We start from the raw sequence: 26,070 nt of genomic DNA, 5'->3' as shown, positions 1-26,070 counted from the left end.
TCATCATTTTGTTGGGCTGAGAAATGTCCCTTGACATCCATGGTCCAGGAGGAAGCACAATGAAATCAAGACCATCTATTCCAAGAGAAGTTATTTTAAACGTGCACCTACTGACAATTCAGTTAGGAGAAAATGCTAGAAGGGAGAAGTTAAATTATCCAGAAAAGAAACTGTTCTGGCGTTTATCCCCCAAACTAAATGTTAGCAAGATGACAACCCCCTGAGACCATGGACTGGTTCTCCAGGGTTAGAAACTCAAATGTTGATGCCCACGATGTGTGCCGCTAGCATTTCCCAGAGGAAAGGTGGACCCTCAAAGGCTGGCGGCTTCCCCCATCGCTCCTCTGAGGAGCACTCTGAGAGCTCGGCAAGCAGGTGGCAGCTCATGGAGGTGTGAGTGAGGAAGAGCCACGACTTGCAAGACTGCAGTGTGCAGCTCTGTAGACAGAGCCGCCCGACCTCAGCAATTCCAGACTCCACCCTCACAGGCAACGCCCCTTCCCTGTGGCCCTTGCTGGCCTTGAACCTCCAGTCCTAGCTCCTTTGGGGACCGTTTCAGTTCTTGCAAAAGGATTTGGGAAAGGATTATGCTCAAAGATGCCACCCCTCTGGGCTCCTGCCATCCTCCCAGGACTGTCTGAAGAGGGTCTGTGGCAGCAGCCACCCAGCTCACCTCTGACTATTCCAGACCAGAGGGGCCTCCTGGCAGCCTCGAAAGAGTGATAGATGACACACATGACATCTGACACATCATGCTGGCTCAGACCACACATCTCAAATTGGAGTTTAGGAAAATATAATCACTTCCTCCTCCTATATCGATGTAAACCAAGCAACAGACCCCATCTTCTATTGCTACCAGATGTTAACTCTTTTCAAATATAGCGTATCAATAGAAAATGCGAGATCCAGTAAGGCCAGCAGATCAGGAGATGACTGTCATTGAAAAGACTGTTTGTGCCTCACAGATCCCGAGAGGAGAGGGCACACCACACTGCTCAGGGCCACCCGGGGAAGCACCAGGGTCGGTCAGGGACAGAAGGAGAAGGGAAAACTGTGTCAAGAGCCTTTATTGTGGTTTCTGAGGGAAGGAAGGGGCAAGGCAGAGTAGGCAGCCTTAAGATCAGCCAGTTTGAATAACTGCAGTGGACCCTGGGCATAGGAGCTGGACCTGGTTGTCTGCTACCTGGCCCCCAGGTGATTAGGGCAGGTGAATGGTGCCCAGGAGTGTGAGAGCCCCATAAGGGAGGTTGCTGGGGGTGTGGGCTCTGGACTGTTTGGTTTGTATTTGAAAATCACTCTCCCCAGGCAAGTTCTTTGCACTCTGTAAGAATTGGCTAGCCCTGGGAGGGACAGTTCCTCCAGGGTCAGCAAGGCCCCAGATGTCAAAACATCAGACCACAGTAATAAGACGTGGTTAATACATTAATGGGACCAAGCCATTTCTGAAACAGCCACGAAATACTGCTCCTCCACCCCACCCTGACCCTACTCATACACACAGCCCTTGGCCAGGTCTTTACATTTAATAGGATGCTCTTAGAAAGACCAAAACACTCACAGGATCCAAAGAAATGAACCAAAAATTAAGAATGAAACCAGCACCTTCAGGACACAATAAGGATAACTATAATAGTCTGTGCCTAATAAACGGTGTCACTGAAGAGGAACATGTGCTCTGCACTGTGCCAGACACTCATGCATTATTCCATGTGACACATAACTTGCCTTCCTCCAACCGGGGTAGATGAGCAGTCCTATTCCTCCCCTTCACTCTGACCCATGCACCAGTCTAGGCCACTGCTGTGCGAGCGTTGCTGTTACAGCTAGTCTGAACCGACTGCAAACATGCTGTGACCCAGAATCCCGGTACCTGCTGTTCCTGCTCTCTCGGGGACTCTGCTGAACATCTCCCGGCACACCGGCTGGAACACACCACCCTCCCTCCTGAAGGAACGGCAAGATGCGATGGCAGAGATAAATCCGGGAGGAACACAGTGCTGGTATTCAGTTTCTCCCTGCCTTAAAAGGCAGAGCCAAATAAATGATGAAGCTGTAAGCATATCATATCACCCCAGGCTGAAAACAAGCTGGAGGTGTGAATACAAAGTGGTGGGATGATCCTGTCCCTACTCAAATGGAACAGCCAGGCTAGAACTGGGACGCCCGGTGGTGGTTCTCGAGCCAAAGGATGAAGGGTGGCGAGGGTTTATTTTGCCACACCAAATTTTCCTTTGTTCCTTGGAGATGTTTGATTCTCATTAAACATCAAAAGCCCGTATCTGAAACATCCATCTGTCCTGGGTTACATTTTTCACCATGAATGGTTTGCAATGAGTCCTGTAGAGATTACTTATATATTTACCTTAAATCAATACTTCAAAGTCAGATTTAAATGAAAACATGTTCTCATTTCCAACAGTATTAGACATACGTTTACGAGGCTGTACTCATCCAGAAGCCTGGCCTCACGCTCTGCAAACCGAACCAAATTTTTGACAAGTCAGGAAAGATTCCAAATTTGAAGAAAGGATGCGGTTTCCTTAATAGAGTCAGAAGAATTTATTCCGATTTCATCAACTGTTCACTCTTAGTTGAAAAACGAGAAAATTCCAACAGATCACAAGAAAAGCGGTGTGTTCTTGCAAGACTCATGGACATCTTGAGACATTTATAACGGGAAAAGAGGATCCTGTTCATGGGGAAGCTCTCGGAAAGGCTCCCAGGTGCCTCTCCACATGATGTTTGCGAGCCCAGCAGCTGCCACACGAGGAACCGTGCCTTGGAGATGACGGGGTGCCCCCTAGGGCTTCTGCAGTCCAGGGGCAGCCGAGAAGGCAAGGGCTTGGACTCCCCCAGACAAAAGCTGACTTATTGAACATGGTTCAACCAATCCACTGTTACCGAGGTCCAAACCTTTACAAACACGTGGGATGCAAACTACGCTTTTCCAAAATTTGCCCAATATTGCAACCTAGGATCACAGCTATTAGGTAGCCTATAAGAAGATGCTTTTGGGCCAGTCCCATGGCCTAGTGGTTAAGTTCAGCACGCTCTGCTTCGGCGGCCTGGGTTCAGTTCCTGGGCATGGACCTACACGGCTCTGTTAGCAGCCATGCTGTGCTGTCAGCCCACATATTAAGCAATAGAGGAAGATTGGCATGGATGTTGGCTCAGGGCAAATCTTCCTTAGCAAAAAAAAGAAGAAGAAGAAGAACAAAACAAGAACAAGAACAAGAACAAGAAGAAGAAGGCTTTGCTTTTATAAATACATTGTCTCTGTTGTATTACCTTGCTGGCCCTGCATTTGTGAGTCAGTCTTATTTGTAAAGGTCTTATTTGTTTTTAAAAGTCCATCATTTTTGTTTAAAAATCTTTTAAAGTCCATTTTTCAAAAGAAAAACCCTTGTTTCCTTGCCATTGGCAGTTCCTATACTTGCTTCTTCACTTGCTCCTCAGGTCTCCACCCCCTGCGGAAAGGGCCCCCTTGACTGTTTTTGGAAATGATTTTGAGGAGAAGAGGAGGGCCAGGGAGTTTGACTATTGTTTTGAGAGTATGCCATCGACTTTGAGAAGAATTTAAAACATCGTCAAAGCACTTCCTTTTTTTTTTCAGTTTTATTGAGATATAGTTGACACATAGGACTGTCTAAGTTTAAGGTGTACAACATAACAATTTGACTTACATATATTGTGAAATGATTACCACAAGTTTAGTTAACATCCATCATCTCATCTAGATACGAAAAAAAGAAAAAATGTTTTTTTCCTTGTGATGAGAACTCTTAGGATCTACTCGCCTGACAGTTTTCAAATACACCACATAGTGGTGTTAGTTATAGTCACCATGCTGTCATTACATCTTATAAGTGGGAGTTTGTGCCTTTTGATAACCTTCTTCCAGTTCCCCCACGCCTCTCCTCTGGTAACCACAAGTCTGATCTTTTTCTATGAGCTTGGGTTTTTTTTTTTTTTTGATTCCACATATAAGGGAGATCACACAGTATTTGTCTTTCCCAAGGCATTTCCTTTTGACAAGTTATTAACAAGGCAGCGTACAAACTGGTCCTCTGAGAACATGGAAAGCGTGTCACTCTGCAAATTGATCATACTTGGCTCCTGAGGTACAAAATGAATGAAAACATAAACAATTATGAAAAGACAAGAAAAGCGAACTACATCTAAGGCCAGGCCTAAGCTAGACTTAAGTTTCAGTTAAGGTTCTCCAGGGTCTGCACACTCCTGAAAGAGCAGACGGATTCACAGACCTAAAGGAAGGCCAGGAGGAAGGGCCCGAGCTCTGTCCCCTTCTCACCCGTAAATCAGCCGGTTACTGAGATCCATCGCATTGTACACACGCATCCTACAGGCAGAGACAAACCTCACTTTGGGGAACTAAAAGTTGTTTTAATAGGTGTTAATGGCTTCGTATTCTTTGCCAGATCAAATGCAAAGCGGCCGACATTCTTTCTGCCTAGCAATGCGCTGCCTTTGTCCAGACCCTATTCACTTTCAGCTTTCCAGACAACTGTCCAGATGCATATTTGTGGCAAATAGTGGTCTAGAGACCTGGGTCACCAAGATACCAACAGGTGCACAAGATGCCAAATTTAGCTTTTCTTGAAGTGTCTAATTCTACATGGTATCACTTGAGTCCAGAGTTTATTAGCAAGAGACAGATGGAGACTTCAAGATACACTGTGGGTTCTGCTACCCCAAAGCGCCCTCCTGCCCGTTCTTCAGGGCCCAGCTGAGGACATCCTTACCCAGAAGCCTTCCCAGCCAGCCCAGCCCAGAGTGAACCCCATGGCTTTTAAACTCGGAAACTCTCCCTGGGCTGCCTGCGTTAGCCTTGAAAATGCACAGCCTCTAACTATCCATTATGTGTTTCACAGGTGACCGCATTCTCTCTCCCACTGGAGTTGCATGTTGTAAGGGTTACCAGTGTAAGAAATGCTGGTTACATTTTGCAATTTCTTCTCACATCTTTCGCTCCCCAAATTTTATTGAGCACCTGTCATATCCCATTCTGGGCACAGTTCCAGAAATATAAGATGAACACAGCACCGGCTGTCATGGCGTCTACATTGTCTCAGGGAATACGGGCATTTTATAAAGAATTACAGATGCACTGGGAGGGAGTCTCGAAGTGGACGGGCGGGGTGTGGTGGGCATGTGTGACAGGGAGAACAAACTCAGTGCGGGATCAGCAAAGACCCCTGGAGGAGGTGAAAAGGCCTCTGAGGAAGGTCTAAAAGTCAGCCAGGTGGAAGGAGGATGGGTGTCAGGTAGGGGGAGCAGAGACTCAGAGAGACCACCGTAAGAATTTTCGATTTTCTTCCAGGAGCAATAGGAAGTCACTGAAAGGCTCTGAGCCAGACACAAATATTATCAGATCTGCTTTGTTCCAAGGCCATTCTAGTGGCCAGAGGAGAAAAGAAAGGAGGGTGGGAAAGCTGAAGGCTGGAGATGAGGGCAGATGGACCAGGATGGTGGCTATGGGGGGAGAGAAGCAGAGATTCAAGCAACACTTCAGAGGTAGGCTCAACCACGTGTGTAAGGGAGTGGATGTTGGGGAGAGAGAGAATTCTGTCCGGGTAGCAGTGTTGTTGACTGGAATCAGGAACCTGGGGCGAGGAGCACGTGTGGAGGGAAAAGTGATACATGTCGCATGTACTCAGGGGGCATTTAGTGAGACATCGGAGGGAAGATGCCCAGTGGGCAGGTGAACATATGGATCTGGAGATCAGCCGTGTGATGGGCTGGAGGTTTGAAAGTCAGCAGTACATGAGATCACCTGAGGGAGAGAGTGTAGACAGAGGACCTTGGAGCCCCAGAGAGAGGGCCCTGATGGCCAAGAGGACCTAGAAGGGAGAGACGGCCGGTAGAGTCAGCTGCAGAGCTCCAAGACCCCTGAACTGATTCCTACAAGACATAATCACCAGTCTGCTGCCTGCCCACGGTACGGCTCCCCCTGAATTTGTGATTTTATGAAGAGCTACATAAGCAGAATGAGGTCAGTGTCTAAGTTCGCCTCTACTACAGAGACAATGTGGTCAGTGGTTGCCGTAAGTTTTAGTCTTCTCAAAAGCATAATACTCGCTTCGCACACCAATGAGTTAACATGCTGGGACAAGAGCCAGAGGGCCATCGAAATGGCCACCTGGACATCCTTTACCATCAGAAAGATCCCAAATCTCTTGCTAAAACTCAGCACCTCCCCATATGTCTATATTGGTCTAACTCAAACTCAAAACTTGGAGATCTGTTTTTTTACTAGAATCTTAAAGTCAGTTGAAATAAAATGTTTTTGTTCAGCTATGCAAAGAGTAATGGAATCCCATGGGCTTTCCCAAGCTGGTGAACTCGCAAGAGGCTCTCAGAATCACCAGCTCTGCTTTCTCCCTCCAAGATGAAGCCATTTTAGTTACAAATGTCATTTTTTGTTTTATGTGAGACAAGTTCTAAGAATTTTAAGCCAACTTTTAAAAATATGTTCAAGGCGAGTTTATAATTTATAGACACGACACTCAGATAAGTAGAGATAGATCTGACTTTCTCTGCAATGGAAATTAACTCTGCTCGTAAGCTCTCTTTCTGTTTCCTAGTAGAAAAAAACTTAAATTTGCCGATTAAAGGTAACTTAGTCTCTTCCATCTTTAAAAGTGGTTAATACAGATCTAAACTCTCATTCAAGATGTACCCCTCTCCCACTCTAGGAGCAATCTGAATTGGAATGGGTTATACCTCATTTTGGCATGGGGGAGAGGAGGTGTGGTCCAAGGACATCCTGTCTCCTTGCAGCTCCCCTCAAGGTCTTTGAGGCGTCACATGGTGTCACTGCTTATGCCCAGGTGCCCACCAGGCTCCTGGGTTAGAAGTTGCTCATTGCCTCTCACCACTGGTCCTGCCAGCACCTCCGTCCTGTCGGTGGAAGGATATGAGAATTCCTGCTCACACACGCTCCTGCATACACAGTCATGAAGACATGCACTTGCACACACAAGAGGAGCTCGCACAAGCACAAAATCGCTAACACACACACAGGGTGCACACACACATACACACATGGCACATGCACACACACACACTCACTGTGGGGCCCATCCCTGGCCACCATCCAGACACTCCCCTCACAATGCTCATCCAGTGCTGGTGGCAAGGCTGCTCTGGAGCCTGGCCAACTGGGGCTGCTCAGTGATGCCCGAAATTGGCCCTTGCTCCACGGGAAAGGGACCTCCTGTCCCTGACGTCCCTGATTCCCCCACAAACTCTCTGTGGTCCTTTCATCTTGGCCCTCTTCCTACACCTCGGTCAGGCTCAGGGCAGAGGGTTGCTGAGCCTCTTCTTGCAAACCTGGGCAGCATCCAAACCCTGGTCACATCTCCCAGCCCCCCTTGCCCCTCTCCCCAGCTGCTCTCATTTTTGCTGTTCCCCCAGCAGTGCAGGAATACTTCAGTTCTCATAGCTGTGGCTTGTGGAATTCCCAAATCCTTTTTATTTTCTCCCAACAAAGTTTTGCTCTTGTAAATGAAAGCCCTGCTTTCCAGACCATGGCTGCAACTTTGGACATAAAGCATGTAATTTACAATGTGTCAAAGCTGAGAGCAGACCCCTTTGTTCCGGCCTCTCTCCACCCACCCCCACCCCGAGGAAGCCCTGAAAAGCATTGATTCAGTGGGTGTGAAGACACGGGCAGCCAGGAACAACCCGGATCATCAGGAGTAAAAATACATCCATCAACATTCCAAACTCTTTTCCCTCTGCATGTCCACGTGTCCCACCAGGAAAATCCAGACGGCAGGAATCATCTCTAAAGTGATGTTACCTTGACCAACAGCAAGGCCAGTGAATCCTGGGGGTTTTCTCCAGGCTGTGGACACCCGCATCAGGACAGGTTTATCCTTGGGTGTTTGATGTCATCTCTAGGTAGGGTGAGACCCAGAGGAAATTCTCCCTATCTCCTTCCCAACCTGCTCAAAATCAGTACTTTTATAAGACAAAAAGTATGGGGCTGGCCGCCCCAGTGGCGCAGCAGTTAAGTTCGCACGTTCCGCTTCTCAGCAGCCCGGGATTCTCCGGTTCAGATCCTGGGTGTGTGCGGACATGGCACCGCTTGGCAAAAGCCATGCTGTGGTAGGCATCCCACACATAAAGTAGAGGAAGATGGGCATGGATGTTAGCTCAGGGCCAGTCTTCCTCAGCAAAAAGAGGAGGATTGGCAGGAGTTAGCTCAGGGCTAATTTTCCTCAAAAAAAAAAAAAAAAGACAAAAAGTAAATTGAAATGAACATCAAGAAGAGCTTTGAAGAGGAATTGAAGTTTGGGGTTTTTTTAAGGCAATATGTCATTCAGGAGAATATGGACCAATCACCCTGAATTGTCTTAGAAACAGTGGGAAGCTCATTCACTCATTCATTCGTTCGTTCATCCCAATGTAATGAGTATTTACCATCAATGGTGCTGGGTTGTTGGACCTATTATAGCCCTCCACTGAATGGTGGACTCCCTGAGTTTAAGGACTCACCACTGGATCCCCATCACCAAGCACAGAGTCTAGCACCTTAAAGGCATTAAGTAAGTTCTTGTTGAATAAATGAATATATTAATCTCCATTTGGTTTTGGTCTAGTTGGCAGGTCAATGGACCCATGCCTTCACCCCAGGAGTCTAGCTAGAGAAGGTAAATTGGTGCTGGGGTCAGATGGATTGTTTTAGAATGCTGGAGAGAACCAGATTTGAACAATCATGGGGTTTGTTGCCTCTTGTAAGTGCCAGGTCCGTGGACAGATACGTCCTGGTCATCTTTCCCTGGTTCTCTACTCTCACAGTCCCAATATGGCCGCCAGCAGCCATCAGGACTGTATGTGCCTGGTTCACAATCGCAGGGAGAGCTCACTTCTGCCAATCACTCGTCTTTAAATTTACCCCAAACCACTAAAGCCTCTTGTACCTTCCAGAACCAATGACTGTGGCCAAAGAAATGGATTATATCAATAAGCTTAAGCCAAGTGGGACCTCTAAGTTCGTGGGCTACAGTGGAGGGAGGCACCTAATGAAACTCTGAGTACTGTTAGGAAGGGGGAAAGGAAATGGATGTAGGGGTATATAGTCAACAAATATTCACTGCAAATTCATCATCATCCAAGTGTCTAAATCCTTCTCTGTTTCTCTGATCAACCCACTCTCTGCAGAAAATTCCAAATCTTTCCCCTTCCCCCTCATCTCCTACTTCGTGAAGAAAATAGGGACATTCAGACAGAAATTCCCTCAACTCTTTGCCACCATGTCACAAATATGACCAGCACCCATGGTCCGTGAGGACAGAGGAGGGGCCCCTCCACCTTGCTTTCCCAGCCTCACCCATCTCTCCAGAACCGAAAGTGATTGATTACCTCTTCTCCCACCTATAGGTCAAGCCCTGTCCACTCAACCAAAGCCTTCCCATCAGAAATTAAACCTGGTCAGGTGTCTCACATCTTTAAAACTCACTCAATCCCATCTCCCTCGCTGATGGTTGCCTTCTCTCCTCATCTTCATGGTCAGATTCCTGAAAAACTTTCTAAATTCACTCACCCCATTTCCTCGCCTTAAACTCACTTCTCAAACCACTTCACTGGCTCGTTTGACCCTCAGCTCTCACTAAGTTGACTATGACTACCACATCTGAAATCCAATATACATTTTTCAGTCTTTGGCAATTTTATCTCATCTGTTTTGGGCACTATTAACCGCTTGCCCTTCTTGAAAAATTCTCCTCACTGGGCTTCTGCCCCCTCCACTCTTCTGGCTTTCTTCCTATCTCTCTAGCCACTCTCTCTCAGCATCCTGGGTAGGCTCATCCTTCTCCACCTGCCCATCAAATGTGAAATTTTTGCAAGGCTCAGTCTCATCCTCAGCCTTTCCTTCTCATTGCATGTCCTCCTGTTGGTAATCTCATCTGCCCCCAGGCTTCAATCCCATCCATATGTCTCTGACATCCCAATCTATATATCCAATCCAGACCTTTTCTGTGGGTTTGAGACTGGCCTAATCTATATTCTTGCATGTCTCAAACTCACAATAAAATTAACATGCCCAAAACCAAAAACGTGATCTTTCCGCACTCAGGATTCCCAATGGTACCATCATCCATCCCATTGCCCAAGCCAGAAATCTGGGCATCATTCTTGGCTCTTCCTTCTAATTCACTCTCATGAATAATTCATTAGAGAAGTCTATCCATTTGGCCTCCTAAATATATCTTGAGTCTTTTTCAGTCTTCCCACGTCCAATGGTTCTCTTCTAGTTCTGATACCGTAATTTCTTCTTTGTACTATTGAAGAAGCTTCCTAACTATTCTTCCTACATAGACTTGGCCCTCCTTCCCTCTGCAGCCAGAGCAAGACTTTCATTTGGTACCCCACTCTCCTCACCCAGACCCCAAACACACTAGTCTTCTTTCGGTTTCTTGGACACCCCAGGGGCCCTCCTTCTGCCAGGGCTGTTTCCTCTGCTGTGGTACACTTATCCCTACCTCACCCATCCCTTGCTCATCTTTCAAATCTTAGCTCAAACGTCACATCCTCAGAAACATTTTCACTAATTGCCACACCAGACTAAGTGTGGTCTCTTTTTCATGGCCTTAAAGAAGAACTGCCTTTTCCTCATTGCATTTATCACAGCTGTGATTTTACACTTATTTAGATGTTTATTTCATTCTCAGTAGACTGTAAATCAAATGAACCCAGGGACCATGTCATCATAATACCCCCAGAACCCATCAAAGGGCCTCACACATAATAGATCCCTCAATAAATATAAGGTGAATGAATAAATGAATTATTATCACCTGGGTCCTTTTATTCATTTAGCCACTAAAAAGTATTTGTTGGGCATATTGCCAAACACTGTTGCCAAATGCTGTTCTAGGGGATGGAGATAAAGTGGTGGCCAAGACAGAGCTCCTGCCCACAGGAACCCCCATCCCCAGACTTGAGAAGGGATGAACAAATATTGACAATTGCAATTCAGTGAGGAAGATTCTGGTAGGGTGAGCACTGGCCACTGGGAAAGCACATTAGCAGTCTATAATGCAGTTGCAGTTTAAATAAGTCCTCTCTTCCTATTCTTCCCTGTATTTCGTTAAACTTCTTCCTCTCACATGCCTGCACACACCTCCCCCTCAAGCAGAATTGTTTCCTTCTTTTGTTTTTGCTTCTTTTTCTTTTGTTTGAACGTGGGATCCCATGGGCTCTGGCTAGTCCATGCGCACCTGATCATTTGCAAATTCTTGTATGTATGTGTATTTTCAGACAAGAGGATTTGTGAATTTCATCAGATTCCCAAAAGGGTTGTTGACTGAAAAAAGTTAAGAACCACAGCCTGAAAAATGCAGAATAATGGGGACACTGAAGAAAAGAGTGTCTTCAAATATCTAGCACCAAAGAGTATATTGAAATGTTCAGAGAAGAATAATGCAAACAGTAACCCTGACATCAGTAGGAAGCCGAAACATGACATCTCCAGATCTTTGCCTGTAGGATTTTTATTCCATTTGAAAGAATCAACAAACAACAAAACCCTTGATGTGAGGGACAAACGCTAGTGATCAATGCTGCTGATTCTACAAGAAACGTCAGCCTTTATTCTTATTGCTTTTATAAGGACCAAGGAAAGGAAGGGAACTCAAAGAATTGCCAGTGATGTCCTCTGGCAGAGCCCTGTGTTAAGTGCTTTCACATATGAAATTTCTTGTAGCCGTCATCATATCTCTACTCGGGTCATTATTTTCCTGGTTATGACAGATGAGGAGGTCAGAGAAGTTAAGCAGCCGGTCCCAGGTCACACCGCACCTCTGAGCAGCCTGGAGTCAAACCTGGGCCTGTCTGACCCCCACACCCGCTGTTGGGCTCCACTGTGACATTAAGGAGCCCGTGTACCATAAAAGGAAATGAGCACACCCCGTAATTTCAAATTACTTGAGCCAGAAGGAAACCATCATTCTGTTTCCTGTCCTGAAACATATTCCCTCCACAGGGTCAGAATGGGAAATAAGAATGTGTGTATGTCTATGTCTGTTTATTTTTACAAAAGGAAACACAGGAAGGATAAAGCAGAAACTAATGAAAATGGCCACATATAGGAGGTGACTGGGAATGGGTTAGAATGGGTAGAGATAGGAAAGAGACGTTTCTGAATACGCCTTTTTATGTTGACTTAATTTTTGAAACTTTTAAATAGTTTACAAATTATTTTTAAAAGATGACAAAAACAAATCCTAAAAGGAAATACAAATAGAAAAAAATGAACCTAACTAGCTATAAAATAGCTACAGAAAAGATGAATCCAAGGAACTTTTGAAGACACTCCTTTGACTGTCCTATTTCACTGGGAATATTCTAGAATTAAAAAGAACTGGAAAGAAATTTTAAATTTTACCATATAGGTAAAATAGGGATCATAACAGTAGCCACCTAAGAAGACTGTTGTCAGGATTAGATGGTTGATGTGCTTAAAATATTTGGTGCCTGGTACACAACAAACATTTAATAAATAATGTTTATTACTTGATTCAATACTTAATTTGTGAATTTATCAACTACTTTGGTGAAAATAGAATTAGGAGTACACATGTAGAATGTGTTTTCTTAGACATTAAAAAAAATGCACATTTCAATATGTTTTTGCATGACTAGAGGAAAACCTCACTGGTCCTCCAATAAGTGTTAGGGTACAGAAGAAGAACAATGGTGTAGCAAAGGGATTTTTAACCTGAGCATAAAGCAGGGCTCTCTGTTATTGAAATGATCAGCAGTTGGCTGAACCTACTGAATGAAAATCGTTATTATCTTACAGCAGAGATGACACTCTACTGCTTCTTTTTGACACTGGGCTTGATAAATCACCAACATTGTTCTCCCACATGAAGACTTATAAACATAGGGCTTCTAAACACAACTTTATTACTGTGCTAATTCAGCGCAGTTCTTGTTAAGAATGAGAACAAGGAGTAAAGGAAAACATCACATCATGTAGCCTGGTATTTGAAATAGAAAGGCAAAGCGTCTACAGTCAGTTCTTTGCTTCTGAATATTGACAACATAGATTAATTTTACAGTACTCAAAAAATGTTGAGGGTCACTTACAGCCATTTTATTTTATGGGAAGCACATTCTCCAGGCAATTTTGATACATTATCTGCCTACGGAGTGAAGATCTCTGGCTTTATCCAGGGGCTCTCTCTTGAGAACGGCTTTTAGAGTATTGATATTCTGCACAAAACGTCTCCCGTCGTCATTTGCTGCTGTGAATCTAAAAATAGGGCTTTGCCTGTTACATCCCCATCTTGCGGGGCCTGACCCTGTGTTTGCTCACTGCCTATTACAGATTCCTGAGCTGTGCCTCAGCTTGGTTTCGTGGCTTCTGGGTGGAATGGGCTTTGCATTCACAACCAATAACATGCGCTCCCCTCCCCCATTCCTTACTTCTTACACAGTCTTAACTCAAGGAATGAAATGCCACCAAAAATATGAGCTGCTCCTATTCACTTCCTTGCAAGGTAAACACTTGGAAGATTTACCAGAGATCCAAACAGAGAAGCTCTCAGCGGAGATTAGGGAATGAAATAATTTTTAAAATATGCACACATACACACCACACACACACACACTCATGTACACACACACCTTTTGGCTTTGGGGGAATAACTTAGACCAGACAATGCTGCTATGGAAATCAAGCAGCCTCCCCAAGCATGAAGTCAAAGGCATGCCTGGACCTGACAACACTCCAAGAGGTCCCTCTTCCCCCAGCCCCACCTAGCCTCAATGCTATCCTGCAAAGACATCTGTACCACTCAACGTCTACTCATTTCTTTTGAGACTGTGAGGCCAGATTCCCCAGGGATGTGACTTGGGGAGTCTCTACACTTCAGTTTCTTCATCCACGAAACAGGGACTTAATAACAGCATCTACTCATGGGGTTGTTACAAGGATTTAATGAAACAAAGAAATTAAAGGGCTTAGAAAAGTCCCTGACTCATAGTAACTACTTAGGAATACCACATGAAGATGATGATGAAGAGGATCTCGACAATGATACTGAAGAATAAGAAGAAAAATGGGGAATATCATTCATGGCATAGGTCTTACATGCCACACCCTCCCCAGTTTAGTCCTGTCCGCCTCTAAATTGACTCACAGGTATGAAATTTTCCATGGTTATTTGCATAGAAAGCGGTCAAGACTGCCATGTAGACAGTCTCCTATTCCACTTACACCCAATTTCTAACTCACTGTCAAGGAAATAAAAAAGCATGAACAATTAGTTGAAAAGTAGGAGACAGATCATGAATTTCTTTTGAACTCCCTTAGAGCACTTTTGCATTCCTTCATAGTTTATTAATCCATTGTCAAATTCCGTTTTTAAAAAGTCTTTAAGAAGTATTTTATTGGAGTTGCATTGAATCTACAAAGCAATTTGGGAAAAACTACATCTTTCAGATGTTTAATCATCCTATTGGTGAACATGGTATATCTCTGCATTTAGTTAAATCTTCTTTATTGTCTAAGTAAATCTTATAATTTTCTTCATAAAGATTTTATACTTCTATTATTGGATTTTTTTCCTATGTACTTGTGTTGCTAGAGGAAATGGTGAGATTTTGTTGTTGTTGCTATATTTTCTGTTTGTTGCTGGTATGTAGAAACATAAATGAGTTTTCTGTATAGATTTTATAATCCAGCTACCTTGCTAAATACTCTTAATAACTCTAAAAATTTGACTATTCCTGTAGATTTTCCATGTATACAATTGTACAATCTACAAATAAGGAAAGTTTTGTTTCTTTCTTTCAGATTTAAATCATTTTATGTCCTTGTTTTATCCTATTTCCACTGGCAAGAGCCTTTGGTATAGTGTTGAACAGAAAAGGTATAGCAAGCATTTCTAGATTGGCCCTGATTTTAAATGAAATAATCTTGACTTTTGATCATGGTCATTAACAACAACGTTTGCTTAGGTTTTTGGTATATACTATTAGTTTTATACTACAAGTTTATTAAGAAGTTTTATCATGAGTGGGTATTGAATGTATCAAACTTATTTTCTGCATATACTAAAATGATCTTTCAATCTGTTAATATGATAAAATTTCATGATGGGCTTCTTAATGTTAAACCATCCTTGCATTCCTGAGATAAACTCAACTTGGTCATATGTATCTTTTTTTTTTTTAAGGTATGCTTTTTGGTGAGGAAGATTGGCCCTGAGCTAACATCTGTTGCCAATCTTCCTCTTTCTTTTTTTCTCCCCAAAGCCCCAGTCCACAGTTGTGTATCTTAGTTGTAAGTCATTCTAGTTCTTCTATGTTGGATGCTGCCACAGCATGGTTGATGAGTGCTGTGTAGGTCCACGGCCAGGATCCAAACCGTGAACCCCAGGCCACTGAAGCATAACGTATGAACTTAACTACTTGGCCACAGGGCCAGGCCCTGATATATCAATGTTTTTAAAACTTTTGGACTTGGTTTGCTAACATTTCATCTAGGATTTTTGTACCTACACATGTGAATGATATTGACCTGTCATTTTCCTTTTTTGTTTTTTCCTTTGTTTCCTTTGGACAATATGTATGACTTTATGATCAAGATTATTTGCTATATAGAATGAGTTGGGAAGTGATCCTTCTCCTATTTCCTGCAAAATCATCATGACCTCTTCCTAGAATATTTCATTGAACTCATCTTTAAAATTATCTGCTCTTTGTAATTTCTTTATGGGAAATTTTTAATGACTGGCTCAATTTCATAATAGGTAATAGGATGTCTCAGCTATTTATTTCTTCTCAAAATAGTATTGGTAAGTTATATGATTTTAGAAGATTGCCCATTTTATCTAAGTCTTTAATGTTATTCATAATATCCTCTTGTGTTTTTAGTCTCTGCTGTTTCTATAGTCATGTCCCCCTTTGTATTCCCAATACCATTTATTTTTGCTTTCTGCCTTTTTTATTTGACTGATCTCACCTGAGCTTTGTCTATTTTATTAGACTTTTCAAAAAACCAACTTTTGCTTTATTGATCCTCTCTATTGTTCATTTGTTTTCTATTTCATTGATTTATACACTGATCTTTATTGCCTATTTCCCATGGATTCATCCTCTTGTTCTTTTTCTAATTTCTTAAGTGGGATATTCTGCACATTAATTTTCAGACTTTCTTTTCTTCTTTTCTTTTTCTTCTAATATAAGCATCTAGGCCTATACATCCTTCTCACTTTCTGTGTATTCCATAATTTTGACATTTAGAATTTTATATCATTCGATTCCAAGTATTATTGAATTTCCATTATGGTTTCTTTTTTGACTGAAGTTGTTTTGAAGTGTGATCACATGTTACGAAACACATGGTAATTTTTTAAGTTCATCTTTTCTTTTTGTTTTCTGTCCTGTGCATGCAAAGCTTGTATCAAGTCATCCCCAGACTTAGGGGATCCTCTTCTCCAGTTCTGTCCTCTGTAGGATTCCCCATCCTTTTTAGCTCCCAGACCGCCTCTGCTTGATCTTCTGTCCATAAAGACAGGATTCCTCTCTGCATGTTAGCCACTCATGCTGCTGCCTGGTTTCACACACTGGGGGTCCCACTCAGACCCCGACCTGTGAGAAAAGGGAGGAAAACACAGCCACGAACTCTTTAGTCCACAGAGTCTCCTTTTCCAAGTCCACTGATCAGAAAGATTTTCTCCCAGGACTTAAGTGGCTAAACCACGACTGCACTGCAGAGCAGCTCCTGACAGGGCAGCACTAAGGTCTGGGTACAGAGAGAAAAAAATCAACAGGGCCTTCCCACTCCTGTTCCCTGGCTCAGAGGGGCACTTTGTCCCTGTCCTTTGTTCATAAAGACAGGGTTTCTCTCTGAGATTTTGTTGTCAGCACCTGCTGCCCAGTTCTGCACTGGGGCCACTCTCAGGTTAAAGTCAGATGATAAAAGAGGAGAAAAAACAAACGTAAAAAGAAGAGATTTACCCCCAACAACTCATTCTTCAAGTTTGGGTACCTCTCCTCGATCTTCCTGCTAATGTTCACATTCCAGAGGCTTCAGGTGGTTGTATTTTGTCTGGAGGCGTTGGTTGTAATCAGCGGGAGACAAAGGCTGCACTTCTTCCATCTTCACCAGCACCAGAAGTCCCATCCCTTGGTTCTTATTAAATTTATTTTTGATTCAGGGGCTGGCCCAGTGGCGCAGTGGTTAAGTTCGCACATTCCGCTTTGGCAGCCCAGGGTTCACCGGTTCAGATCCCGGGTGAGGACATGGCACCGCTTGACAAGCCATGCTGTGGTAGGTGTCCCACATACAAAGTAGAGGAAGATGAGCATGGATGTTAGCTCAGGGCCAGTCTTCCTCAGCAAAAAAGAGGAGGATTGGCAGTAGATGTTAGTTCAGGCCTAACCTTCCTCAAAAAAAAAATTATTTTTGGTTCAAATTACAGATTTTGTCATTTTCCAGTATCCCGTTTGTATTTTAGCTGAGGTCCTTCATAGCTGGTCTGACAGAATGCTAGAAACAGAACTCTCCTACTTTCCTTTCTAAGGACTCACAAGCCATCTTTTTCTTTCATAATTCATTTCAGACATTTCCAATCAACAGTATTAAGCTGCTTCTCTGTCATTTCCTAAGTCTACTTTTTGCAGTTAACAACTTTGTACTGGGAACCTCCAAAGTTGAAGCACTGTGCTAAATGCCAGGAATACGGAAATGAACAAACAAATAAACCCCAAGGAATTCACAATTCAACAAGAAAAACAGATGCACAGCACTAACTACAAACAATGTAATAAGGACTGTGATAGAGTGTCACTGAAGCGTTATGGTGGCCCTGGGCTCAACAGTTCCAGCTAGAGACTGGTGGGTCACAGAATGCCTTAGAAAGGGAATAATAAATTAGCAAGCTCTTGAAAGATGCGCAGGATTCCACTGGGGGAAGGGTATTTGAGATAAAGCAAACAATATGAAGATAGGCACAAAAATAGAAATGCAAATGGAAAGACAGCCAGCACGCCCAAAGAATAGGGTGTGACCAGAACTTGGAGATCAGATTTTCCACGTTTTGCTTCTCACCAAAAGAAGCATCTCTTTTTCCAGAGAGCACTTTACTCACTGAAAAAAACCTACCTCAGAGGGACTGTATGATGATCCTTCTGGACATGGAAAACAAACACAACATGCATACACACTGATATAATCTTGGCAGCTCCGCCTTTCTTATGATGTTAACCCGGTTGGTTTTACTTTGTTACTTTTTCAAATTCAGTAAAAATCACATTTTTAAAAAATGGACTTGGACCAACATCAATATGGAAGACAAGAATCTTTCTGAAGAAAACGAAAATTATCAATTTACCCTAGGAATACTTTTTAATATTGTACTGATAGACAAATACATTAACATTCTTTTTCACCCCTTTTAAAATGAATTACAACACCAAAAGATGAATAAAAATTGGAAAAGCATCCATGAGCATTTATTTAAATCTTGCTTGTTCATCTTTTTATTATATAAATTAAATGATCCTATTAAAATGGTACAGTGGAAAGGTATTTTAAACAATGGAAATTGATTTCTCACAGTTCTGGAGGCTGGAAGTCCAAGATCAAGGTGTCAGCAGGGTTGGTTTCTCCTGAGGCTTCTCTCCTTGGCTTCTAGATGGCCATCTTCTCCCTGTGTCTTCATATGGTCTTTCCTCTTTGCATATCTGTGTCCTCATCTCCTCTTCCTATAAGAACACCAGTCATATTGGATTAGGAGCCACCCTTGTGACCTTATTTTGACTTAATTACCTCTTTAAAGACCCTGTCTCCAAATATAGACCCATTCTGATATACTGAGTCTTAGGACATCAACATATGAATTTTGAGGGGAACAATTCAGTCCACAGCAGTACACAAGGACAACTCCCACAAACCAAGTCAATATTTTGAACATTTCCCTCAACAAATAACTCCCCACATACCTTTGAATCACCTTGTTTTATTGAATAAATAACTATGGTATATCCATACAATGGAATAGTACAATGGCTATAAAAATAAAGTCACCATAAAATTATACTGGACAAAAACATTTATAATTACCTAGGTAGTTACTTTTACCAATGCCCTTTATTTCTAGATTTGAGTTACTATCTGATGTTCTTTCATTTCAGCCTGAAAGAATCTCTTTAGTATTTCTTGTAGAACAGATCTGCTAGAAATGAATTCTCTCAGTTTTTGCTTACCTTGGAATGTCTTAATTTCTCCTTCATTTGTGTTTTGTTTTTCTTTTTTTTTTTTTTTTTTTTTTTTTTTTGCTGGATACAGGGTTCTTGGTACAGTCTTTTTCTTTCAGTGCTTTGAATATGTCCTCTTACTGCCTTCTGGCTTGCATAGTTTCTAATGAGAAATCAGCTGTTGATATTATTGAGAATCTCTTGTGTGTGATGAGTTGATTATCTCTTGCTACTGTCAAGATTTTCTCTTTGTCAATGTGTTTCAACAGTTTGATTATGATATGTCTAAGTATGAATCTCTTTGAGTTAATCTTGAAGCTTGTTAAATTTCTTGGATGTGGGGATTAATGGTTTTTATTAAATTTAGGAAGTTTCAACCATTATGTCTTCAAATATACCTTCTGCCCCTTTCTCTCCCTACTCTTCTTCTGGGACGTCCATCATGCATCTGGTTGTTTGCCTGATGGTGTCCCACAGGTCCCTGAGGCTCAGCTCATTTTTCTTCTCAACTGAAAATCTCAACTGAACTGTCTTCAAGTTCATTGATTCTTTCTTCTGCCAGCTCAAATCTGCTATCGAGTCCCTCTAGTGAATTTTTCCTTTTGCTTATTCTATGTTTCAACTTCAGAATTTATATTTGGTTTTTTACATGTGATTTGTATTTCTTTATTGATATTCTCTATTTGCTGAGACATCATTCCCATAATTTCCTTTAGTTCTTTGAACATATTTACAATAACTTATTTAAAGTCTTTTTCTAGTGAATCCCATGTCTGGGCTTCTTCCTGGACAGTTTCTATTGACTGCCTTTCTTCCTGTATATGGGTTGTATTTTCTTGTTTATTCACATGTATTTTAAATTTTTCTAGAAACTGGCATTTTAAATAATATAGTGTGGCAAGCTTGAAAATCAGATTCTCCTCCTCTCCAGGGTTTTCTGTTGTTGTTGCTGTTTGCTTGTTTAGTGACTTTCCTGAGATTCTGTAAGGTCTATATACTTTGTGTGTATAGGTCCTGAAGTCTCTGCTTGTTTAGCTCAGTAATTAGCTAATGATTGAACAAAGATTTCCTTAAATACTTGGAACCAATAAGTCTCCCAGTCTTTGCTAATGGGCTCTCTGTGCATGGTGGGGGATGCCTTTGACACTCAGGCAGGCACTTTAAAACTCTGCCTTAACCTTCACTTCCTACTTGCTCAGAGCCTCAAGGTCAGCCAGAGGTGAGAGCTCAAGGCTTTCTCAGGTCTTTCCTGGGCATGTGCATAGCCCTAAACATGCATGTAGTCTTCTAGATTTTCAGGAATATGTCAGAGTTTTTCAAAGAGTCTCCTTCAGGCATCTTTCTCTAGCTTTTCCTTTTGTTTTCTGGTTAGCTTGTTGCTTTTCCCAACTGTTATCACTGCCTCCAAGAAGCTGCAAGATTAAACAACTGCCACTGGTTGTTTCTGACAAATGACCCAAAGGAGAAAGCTATTTGCATTGGATGACAAAGACAAGCCTTGCAAGTGGGGTTTTCCAGGGAACTGCCAGACACGTCCGATAATGACAGTTCTGAGAATGGGGCTTTGAAAGAGCTCCAAAACTCTTTTATGACCCCTCCAGTGGTTGTTAGGCTGCTGGTTTTCACCAAGATTGCAGACTCTTGGTTTTAAAGGCTACCATGAAGCTGAGGGGGGTTAGTGAAAACTCCACAAAGCTCAGAGTTATTACTGAGATTCATCCATTTTACTTGAGTAAACACACCTGGAACTAATTTACAGAGTTCTGAAAGAGCTCTTTTTGTCCATTTTTGCCAGTGTTCTCATTGCTTTTATGGAGGAGAGGGTTCCGGGAGGTCCTTTTCCTACTCTTCCTGATGATGTCCTCGTCTTGGCTGCATCCTGTGTTGTTTCTTCATATCTATATTCCAAGTTTCTAATTCTCTCTTCAGCTAATTCCTTTCTGGTGTTAAACTCCGTTTTGATTTTAATTTTAATAATTGTATTTTTTTAAATTTCTAGCTCTGTTTGGTTATATATAAGGCCAGAAATGAACATGTAGATGGATTTTATTTTCCTGTCTCTATTTTCTAGTCACTTTACAAATAACCTGTACTTCCTTTATGAAAAAAAAGTTATAAAGTTATTTTATCACCTTTTCCCCTTGACTTCCTGTTTCTGCCTTATTCTGATCCCTTATATCCCTGCCATCACCTGCCTTCCCCCATCACTCCCAAACACAGATAAAGAGCTGGTAACTCAGAAAGAAACATTGTTTGAGAAATAAAACCAAGGCAGTGTCACTCTTTTCTTTTCAATACTTAGACACCCTGTAACACTTGTCTCAGGGGCATAAGGAATGGGGCAGGGGAGGCCTTTCTGGGTCACCCAGGAAAACATTGAGAGAGGAGTATTCAGTTTGGGGATTAAGAGGAAAAGCACAGGACTGGAGTGAGGTGGGCGGCAGTGCTGGCTCAGGCTCTGATGGCTGCTGTTGGGTCCATCCCCTAAATTCCTGCCATCCCAGTTTCTTCTTCTAGCCACAAGGAGCAAGTGCAATGCTGTGGGAACATTTTGCAGATCTGAACTCTTCTGTGTAAATACCCACATGTGTCCTCTTCTCCCTACCCCACCTGCATTTGGTACAAAGCAGTTGCCTGACATATCTTATTGGCTGTCCTAACAGATAACATACTAACTGATTGGCTGGCTGCTTTCCTGGATGGATGACCATAGGGCCACAGTATGACTTTCTTGAGTCCTAGGTAGTTTTACCTTTGTGGGCCCTTTACTCCATCTAAAAAAATTAAAAATTATATTTTACAACTGTACTAGTATAAACACGAATATATGAACATTTTCTTCTACCTAAAAGTTCATTTTTTTCTTCTGGTTTTAAAAGAAATTAAAATTTTCATGGGCCCCTAAAAAAATTGTAGGTCTAGGCACCGGGCCAACCCAGCTAGTGGAGAAGACAGCCCTGAAGGAATGACTGAACAAATGCTTCTGTGTCCTGGGAAGTTTCATAAGAGAACTCTGATCTCAGGAAAAAAATGCACCAATGACACTCCCCATTTTTTATACCAAGCCTGCTGCCTAGTTTTCTTTTCTAAGGAGATTGGTGGAGTTTCCCTCATTCTGTCATTTCACATTTAAAAGAAAGCTACTCCTGACTCCTGGGCTGCCAGTAGTTCATACGGGATTTTTGTGCAAATTAGGAAAAAGCTTCTTATTTTTAAGAAGAGGGGGGAAAGCCTTTAAAGGATTATATTATTGCACATTCTGAACAACTGTCCCCACTGGGCCTGGGGAAAGTGCAAACTCAGGCAGGCAGCCCTTCCAACCTCATTTGGGAGCCACAGTCGTGGTCTGCATGGTGGGGTGGTGGGAGGGTAATGCTAATCCATAGCCTCCCGTTTAAAGGCATCCTACAGGTAGTTCCACAAGCCAAACTTCATTCTAAGTCTATGGCAGTAGAGCTCAAGTCCCTGGAAGGGTCAGGCAAAGACTCTGAAAGCAATGGGAGGCTAGAGTCACAGCCTCAGGGTTCTCCCAGAGCAAAGAGTGGACGAGGTACAACCACATGAGTGTGTACCTGTGTGCATGTACACAACTGCTTTCCTGTAGGTGTGTGTGAACTTGCAGGCGAGTGTGGCTTGATGCAAGCCAGAACTCTCACAGTGCTCCCCGGGACTCCAGTGGGAGACCTGGAACCTCCACCACACGCTCTTGTGCATGTTAGTGTAGGTCTACAGCATGAAGGACACCTGCTTAGTCGTGGCACCCTACGCAGGTCTCAGACTGAAGAGCCGCATGCAGCAGCCCTGCCCGGCTCACTGAGTCCCCTCGGCGATGGAAAGCTCACACTCGCATGTGCTAAAGCCTCCGTTCTCCTCTCTGCAGGGATGACATGCCAAGCTCGGAGCTCCTACGTCACCAGTGAGATCCTGTGGGGTTACCGGTTCACGCCCGTCCTGACACTGGAGGACGGGTTCTACGAAGTCGACTACAACAGCTTCCATGAGACCTATGAGACCAGCACTCCGTCTCTCAGTGCCAAAGAGCTGGCTGAGCTGGCCAGCAGGGCAGAGCTGCCCCTGAGTTGGTCTGTATCCAGCAAACTCAACCAACATGCAGAACTGGAGACCGAAGAGGAAGAGAAAAACCTGGAGGAACAGACAGAAAGGAATGGTGATGTGGCAAAGCTAGAGAACGAATCCAAAGTTTAGTCCCCGAGCTGGGCAACTCCTTCTCCCCTCCCCCGACACAACCTTTCCTTGTCTCTCATTCTTTCTTTTCTGTCTCTCTTCCTTTGTTCTTTCTTGATTTCTATTTAATTTTGGCATTACCAGAAAGCAAATCTTCAAGGTGTAAAATATCTACCTGCCCTCTCTCAGTCACTCAGATTGACAAGGTAGACACGGATTTGGTTAAGGTGCAATGTGCCCTCATCGGTGGCCCAAGCCTGCTCTCCTCCCTAAAAACCATACATCCAACTCCTAGAGATTTAACCCACTTACCTGCATGTCTTGTCCAATACCAGATCACTCAAAAGAGTGCGTCAAAGATTTTACCTGGGAAATGATCAGTAGGGTCTCCAGTGCCTATTCATTCATGCCGTGAGACGTAGAACACAGCCCTCAATTTTGTAGATCCCTCTAAATTTCATCGACAGGGCGAGGTGCTTGTCCCATGCGGGCATTGCTGTTATAAGACCCAGGTGAGGTGAAGACAAAGCCTGTACATATATATGCCTTATGTAATTATTTTCTTTTGCAGTTAGTAATAAAACCCAGCATGTACAAAAGTACTGTAGAACAGAACTTCTAAATAATGTACATAGATGTATAATTAATGTAGGTTTAGATACATAACTTTAGAAATATGATGCAAAAAAAAAAAAAAGATTCCCAAAGTACAGTAGGCATTTCTGTTCTTATGTCTTTTCCAAATTTTGTTGGTCCCATTGACCTCTGGCCCTTTAGTGCATGGCCTTTGTTCCAAGTCCCAGACAGGAATCCGTTCCAGTACCTCACTGTTCCCTTGCTGATCCTTTCGTTGAATCTAACAAGCCATAGGTCTGGGGGAAGTCGGGAGGTCCAGTAGATGGCAAAACCCACCATCAGTACACTGATATACTGTGAAATGTTTACAAAACCAAGGTCTCTTTTTTAAGATAACAAGGGCCTCACTGACTAGCCTGGGGGAGAATTCTAGGAGGAGGACATTCTCTGGCATGTCACCAATGTGTTTATATTTTTCACATGAGCTCTCACCCTTTGTAGTACAATAGTTTGAGAAACTTTTCTTCTGCAAAACCATTGATTCTCCAGCTGTTCCATTCCGTAATCATGAGAAACTACAGACTGTGAAAAATAAATGAGACATAGTAAGTTAACAGAAGAAGGTTTGGGTCTAAATCCATGAGATTCCTGAAGGCAGGTAGTGGGCAACTCATATTGTAATCATGGACCTCACACACTTTGACTCCATCTGGCACTCTTCCTGTCCCTGGGGGCCTATCCATCAGCATTTCCTGCATAGGTATTTATTATTATTCTTATTACGAAATGGCCGGAGTTCAATATTCAAAGACCAGACCAACAATCTTGTGACCGCCTAAGAAATTTCTCTAGAGTGTGCTACAAGTTAGAAATCAAATCCAAAATGTCTCCCAATCAAAAGAAAACAAAAAACTGCAGCCTTAATTCATTTCAATCTGCAAAGATAAACATAGAAAAAAAGAAGGAAGGAAAGAAGGAAGGAAGGAGGAAAGGAAGGAAGGAGGGAGAGAGGAAGGAAGGAGGGAGAGAGTATTTTTGTACTGAAAATCTAAATTCCAATATGAAAAAAAAATTCAAATGAAAAAATAAGAAAAGAAAGAGAATCTTAGACAAAACCTCAGGGGCAGGTGGAGATTTTGCACTGTAACAGATCTTTCACATTAATTTCACATTTATAAGCTGTTTGTTTCCTAACACGGTCGTCTATCATAAATACTCACTGACCAGATCCAAGTTCATTTTCAGCTCCTACAGCTGTGCTCAGTTTGAGGCTTTGCACCACAAAGGCCGCAGAACTCAAACTAGCTGTCCGTCCCTGTGCCCTTGCCTTCCCTGACTGGGTCACATAGGCCTTGCTGTAGTTTGGGGACCTTGACTACTAAAAAGCATGTCCCAGTGATAAGGAAAGCGGACCCTCAGTTTAACGTGGAGGTCTCCCTTCTCCCACTTCTGACACCTTGTATCAGGACAACTGCTTCACGGAACACGCTTTATGGAAAACAAACTGTTGGCCATAGCCTTTCCTGTTTGCCAACATTTCACTTTTTGCATTGAATATCTGTTGAATCATTTATTCATTCCACACAATCTAAAGAAGAGGTTGTAGTCAAGGAGGAGGAGACAGCCCCCATCCCCTTCCTGCCAGCTTTGGGGAGGTACCGTGGCCTTACCTTGCTGTAGCCTTATGAAGGGCACTCTTGGCTTGGGGGGCACTAACCCTGCAGCATCACCAGAGTTTCAGGGCAAGGCATGGTAGCACAAAGCACGATCAAGCAGGGGCTGCAAAAGTCTGCTAATTTAGCTCTTGAAGACTCAGTGGGCCTTTTTTAATTCATTACTAAGGCTTAAAGGACAACACACACCTTGTTGTCTGGTTGGAAGAGCAACTTAGGGCCCTTTAGCACAACTGAACGAAGAGCTTTGACAACCCCTTGGTCACACACCCGTTAGTTCTGTATCTGTGACAGGGCACGTGGCCATGAAGTCTCTCCCTATTTCTTGCTGTCTTTAGTGTCAATGTAGTTGGAGACAGAATATGAACCAAATCTTGTTTTTGTAACGTGA

General features: G+C 42.9%; 1 protein-coding gene across 2 annotated transcripts in view; it reads left to right on the top strand.

Moving 5' to 3' along the window:
* The window catches only part of KCNJ6 (potassium inwardly rectifying channel subfamily J member 6), a 268,323-nt gene extending 243,218 nt beyond the window's left edge, over positions 1-25,105 (top strand). Inside the window, exon 4 of one of the 2 annotated variants that reach the window (XM_014736374.3) lies at positions 23,126-25,105. In XM_014736374.3, the coding sequence (XP_014591860.2) occupies positions 23,126-23,451 (326 nt within the window). In that variant the 3' untranslated portion in view covers positions 23,452-25,105. The remainder of the gene's footprint in view (positions 1-23,125) is intronic. The other variant, XM_070252199.1, reaches the window with a different exon arrangement.
* Positions 25,106-26,070: the final 965 nt, after the last annotated feature.

This window comes from Equus caballus, chromosome 26, assembly GCF_041296265.1.
Source record: "Equus caballus isolate H_3958 breed thoroughbred chromosome 26, TB-T2T, whole genome shotgun sequence".
NCBI lineage: Eukaryota > Metazoa > Chordata > Mammalia > Perissodactyla > Equidae > Equus > Equus caballus.
The sequence above is the reverse complement of the archived record's forward strand: the minus strand, read 5'-3'. Positions and strand labels throughout refer to the sequence as shown.